Source organism: Arachis ipaensis, chromosome B3 (genome assembly GCF_059453495.1).
Source record: "Arachis ipaensis isolate K30076 ecotype BB chromosome B3, ASM5945349v1, whole genome shotgun sequence".
Taxonomy (NCBI): Eukaryota; Viridiplantae; Streptophyta; class Magnoliopsida; order Fabales; family Fabaceae; genus Arachis; species Arachis ipaensis.
This window is the reverse complement of record NC_142438.1, coordinates 28,615,723-28,620,413: the sequence shown is the minus strand read 5'-3', so window position 1 is coordinate 28,620,413 and position 4,691 is coordinate 28,615,723. Positions and strand designations below refer to the sequence as shown.

General features: G+C 38.7%; 1 protein-coding gene across 1 annotated transcript; it reads left to right on the top strand.

Annotated features, from left to right (window-relative positions):
• Positions 1–2,499: 2,499 nt before the first annotated feature.
• Positions 2,500–4,411, top strand: LOC107630115 (flavonol 3-O-glucosyltransferase UGT89B1). Its single transcript, XM_016333155.3, has one exon. It carries the CDS (start codon positions 2,699–2,701, stop codon positions 4,082–4,084), a length of 1,386 nt encoding a protein of 461 aa, XP_016188641.1. The 5' UTR covers positions 2,500–2,698; the 3' UTR covers positions 4,085–4,411.
• The last annotated feature ends 280 nt before the right edge of the window (positions 4,412–4,691 follow it).

Here is a 4,691-nt window from a genome sequence, read left to right as displayed (position 1 = left end):
AAAGTTAAAAGAAAATAAGGCTAAAAGAAACGAAAATTAAAAGGTAATAAAAATGAACTCAAACTAAAATAATGTAAAATAAAATAGAATAAAATAACAACTAAATAAAAGTCAAACAAATAAAAAGGTTTAATATAGGTAACAAATCAACTGGTAGTTGTTAGTCACAGTTAATTCCCGACAACGGTACGAAAAACTCGGTCGTGAAAATTCACAATCCACAACTTAACGGCAAATGTACCAGGTCGTACCAAGTAATAAACTCAAGTGAGTGAGTATCGATCTCACGAGGATTACTAATGTCCTTTGTTATAATGCAGTCGTCTGTGGTGTGTCAATATTTTTTTGTGAAAATTACAGTATTTAGACTTGTCCACATATCGATGATCTTGATAAGTTCCTGCTTTGTTTGGGGTTTAATTAGTTTGGAGTGTAAGATGTCTTTGATAATGCCTCCCTCTTGGTGTTGAACGAGTGTATGTGTCAAACTTTGGGGTTAATTAGTTTGAACGACTTTCGATCCTCCTTATTGTTTTGATGTTTGTTACGTTTGTTTTCTTCTCGGCCAGCAGAGATAGGTCCTTCTACTCTCTGGATTTATTGAATCTCTTCTATTTCAATTTGATTCGTTGCTTTCTCTAGAAATTCGGTTAGTGTTTTTGGTTTTATCACTGCTATGGTCTCCTGGAATTTTCTAAGACAAATCCCACTCTTCAGCGCATGTAGGTGGACATTTGGGTTGAGGTTCGATATCTCCATGGCCATCTTAGCGAATCTCGTCATATAGTCTTTAAGTCTTTCATGTTATCCTTACTTTATGGTGTTGAAAAAGTGTGAGTCATATACATAGATCTTTGAGGCTACAAAGTTGTTGACAAATAGATTGGCCAACTCATCGAAAATTGATATAAAACCTATAGGTAAATCAAAAAACCAAATCAAGACAGCACCATCTAAAAAGGTGAGAAATGTACAACAAAAAATTAGATCGGATATACCGTTCATGAACATCATCGAATAAAATTGTGACGTGGATATTGGGGTCACCAATTCCCTCATATGGTTTCAATGTTGTAAGTAGAGTGAAGTTTCTAGATATTTGGAAACCCATCATTTCTTTTAAAAAATGGTTGCTTCTTTTTGTTGACGACTTTGGGGTGGCTACCACCGCGGTCTTGACTTCCGAGGTGTGCTTATCTTCGTTGCCGCCATTATCAGGATTCTTTTAGTCCTCTTCATCGCTTCGGCCATTTTGCTTTTGATTTAACAACTCAATCATCTTCTAAAACTCTGTTTGCAATGATTCATTGATAGCCAATAATTCGATCTCGACGGAAGAAAGAGGAGGTGGATTTTGTTCTTCCACCATCAATTAAAGACTTGCAACAAAGAGGTACAGACGAACAGAAGAAGTAATGGCGGGGTTAGATGAAATTCGGTCTCATGTTGGATGTCAAATATTCCTGGATAGTAAGCTTTGAGTAATGTATATAACTTATTTTGTCCAGAATTAAACTCATCTTCGTCTGAGATGAATGAGATATATGTCTGCTCTATGAGAATGGACAATGACAAATACCTATAAAAATGTTTTGACACTCAAATAAATAAAAATAAAAAATGAGTATAATATTATTCAAAATAAATAGTGTACTTTCTTTTTTTTCCCTCTAGAGGTTCATATTTAAAAAGTTGCTATATTATAGAACGATTTTTTGTTGACGGAGGATTTTGGTAACCGCCTTAAACGGGTTTGAAGTGATTTTGTTATAGCTAATACTTCATGCTGCTGAATTGCACGTTGTCTTTATTTTTATGGGAGCTACTCAAATGAAGATGCAAAAAACATCTTTTTATGAAGATGTTTTGTATAAAAGTGTGATTTATTAATTTGGCCACACTTCAAATAAAAACAACACTTTTATAACATATCAAAATCTAACCTTACAATCCATCATCTAAGGGTCAAAAAGAAAAATCATCACATGAAGACAATTATAATATCTTCATGGGAGTACCCACCTATTTTTATTTGGGTCGGAAACTAACGAATCACTAATTAAGGACACTTTTTATATAAAAAATAGTGATAAAATTCACCAACTCATTCGAAGATTATGAATTATGCATCATCATTCTAATTTTTCTAGTTTTGGACAAAGACTCTTGATATTTTTCCTTTTCATTAGTCTTAATTTTAAGTAATAGAAATCTACTATATTCTATTAAACTTCATTCTACCCAACTGCAGTACCGGAAGCCACCAAAGTTATCATCTCATATTTTCATGGTATTTTCAATTGATACCAATTTTAAATTGTAAGGTGCCATCTAGGGGGAACTATCTAGACAAAATTTGGCCACTAAATAATTAAGCAACTCACATATCACGTATGCGATGCCGTCAGCACTTACAAAAGTTGACAAGCAATTCAATAAAATAAAAAAGTAAGCAACTAGCGTATACGATGCAAACAGCGGTTCGGCACTGTCCGCACTGAGAGGTAACGTAACTCATGAGTCAAAACGTTGGAGAAAACTATTAATATGCAAATCACCATGCAATCATTATTCATACCAACTTTTCTCCAAATTTTATTCTTTTCCTTTTATAACTCGAAGCTGAATATCTTAGGAAGTATATTAACGAACCACGCTCTCCTTCGTCTCCGTTTCCCGTTAGAATCCAGCTCCAAACATGTCTCCAACAAAGACCCACGTCCTCGCATACCCCTTTCCCTCTTCTGGTCACTTAATACCCCTCTTAGACCTGTGCAAGGCCTTAGTCTCTCGTGGCATAAACGTCACCGTTTTGGTTACTCCGCCGAACCAACCCTTAGTCCCATCCAATTACTCCCCACTTCTCCAAACACTCGTCCTCCCGAACCTTCAATTCCCAAATCCGAACCAAAACAGGCTCGTAGCAATGGTCACCTCCATGCGCCAAAACCACTACCCGATCCTTCTCGACTGGGCCATGACTCATCCTTTACCCCCCAAAGCCATCATCTCAGACTTCTTCCTCGGCTGGACCCACTACCTCGCCCGTGACCTCCATGTGCCACGCCTCGTCTTCTCTCCTTCTGGCGCCTTCGCACTTTCCGTCTCTTTCTCCCTTTGGCGCGATCTTCCCCAAATCGAAAACAACGACGTCGTTTCGTTCCCGAAACTGCCGAATTCCCCGATTTACCCCTCGTGGCAGCTCACATACCATTTCAGGGAGAGCAAGAGAGGAGAATTTGAATGGGAATTTCACAGGGAAAACATGCTCCTGAATCTAGAAACATGGGGCATCGTTTTCAACACTTTCACTGAATTGGAGCGCATTTACCTCGACCATGTAAAGAAGGAGCTAGACCATGAGAGGGTCTGGGCCGTAGGTCCAGTTCTTCCTAATCCGGAAGACGGTTCGATCGGATCGGAATGCCGCGGTGGTTCAAGCACTGTGAACCACGACGATCTCATAATGTGGCTCGACTCGTGCGAGAGCGGTTCGGTGGTGTATGTCTGCTTCGGGAGCCGTACGGTTCTTACGAGTGAGCAGATGGAGGTGCTGACGCAAGCATTGGAACTCAGCGGCGTCCGTTTCATATTGTCCGTGAAGGATCTTGACACGCGACACGTGGAACGGGACCACCGTAACGTTCTAAGTGGACTCGCGAATCGGGTGGGGAAGAGAGGGTTCATCATCCAGGGATGGGCCCCGCAGATGGTAATACTGAGTCACCGTGCCGTGGGCTCGTTCTTGACTCACTGCGGGTGGAACTCGACGCTGGAAGGAGTGGTCTCCGGTGTTGTGATGCTGACTTGGCCGATGGGTGCGGACCAGTACACTAATGCGAAGCTGTTGGTGGACCAGTTGGGCGTGGCGGTTCGAGCGGCGGAGGGGACGGAGAATGTTCCGGAACCGAGCGAGCTGGCGAGGAAGATAAAGTGGTCGTTGGAGAGAACTACAAAGGAGAGGGTAAGGGCTGAGGAGCTGAGAGGTAAGGCTTTGAGTGCGATCAATAAGGATGGGAGCTCCCAGGAACAGTTGGATAAGCTGGTGGAAAAGCTAAGTGAGATCAGGGTTGTTCAAGCGTGATGGGTAGAAATTAGAAAAATTTTATATATTGATGAACAAATTTGATATTATACTGCATGATGTTTGTTAAATCAATGCAACTAGGTATCCTCCTGATATTGAGCAATTGAAAAATCAATGTTTTATTTCCTTCGTTCACATAACTTAGTATTAATTCCATCTTTGTCAGATTTTCTTAGGTTTTTTTTGTTTTGATTACCAGAATTTACATGGTGGAAGCTTAATTTTCATATATACCTTACAAGTACTTGTATCAGCGTTTGAGGGCAAGATAACAGTGAAAGTTCACATACTATAACAATTATAATCAAATTCTTTATGTAGTAATCATAGACTTTATTTTTATTTGTTTTATCCTATTTTCACTCGTTACCCTCTAGTTTAGCTCTTTTTTCTATTGAATTTTGTTATGAACTATCAAAAATTGTTTTGGAGTACCTTGAAATATATATATGAATATGCATTATGCCAGGAATTTTTTTATTTTATATATAAAAAGATTATACTTTGAAAGTATGGTAAAAAACTAAAAATATATTTTTATTTTATAAAAAAATAGGTCACATTTTTAAAGTATATCAATAGTTTTACAACTAAGTAAGATTAC

What these genes read in the sequence shown, in the direction of transcription:
- LOC107630115 (XM_016333155.3), top strand. Translation starts at nt 2,699, where the DNA reads ATGTCTCCAACAAAGACCCACGTCCTCGCATACCCCTTTCCCTCTTCT.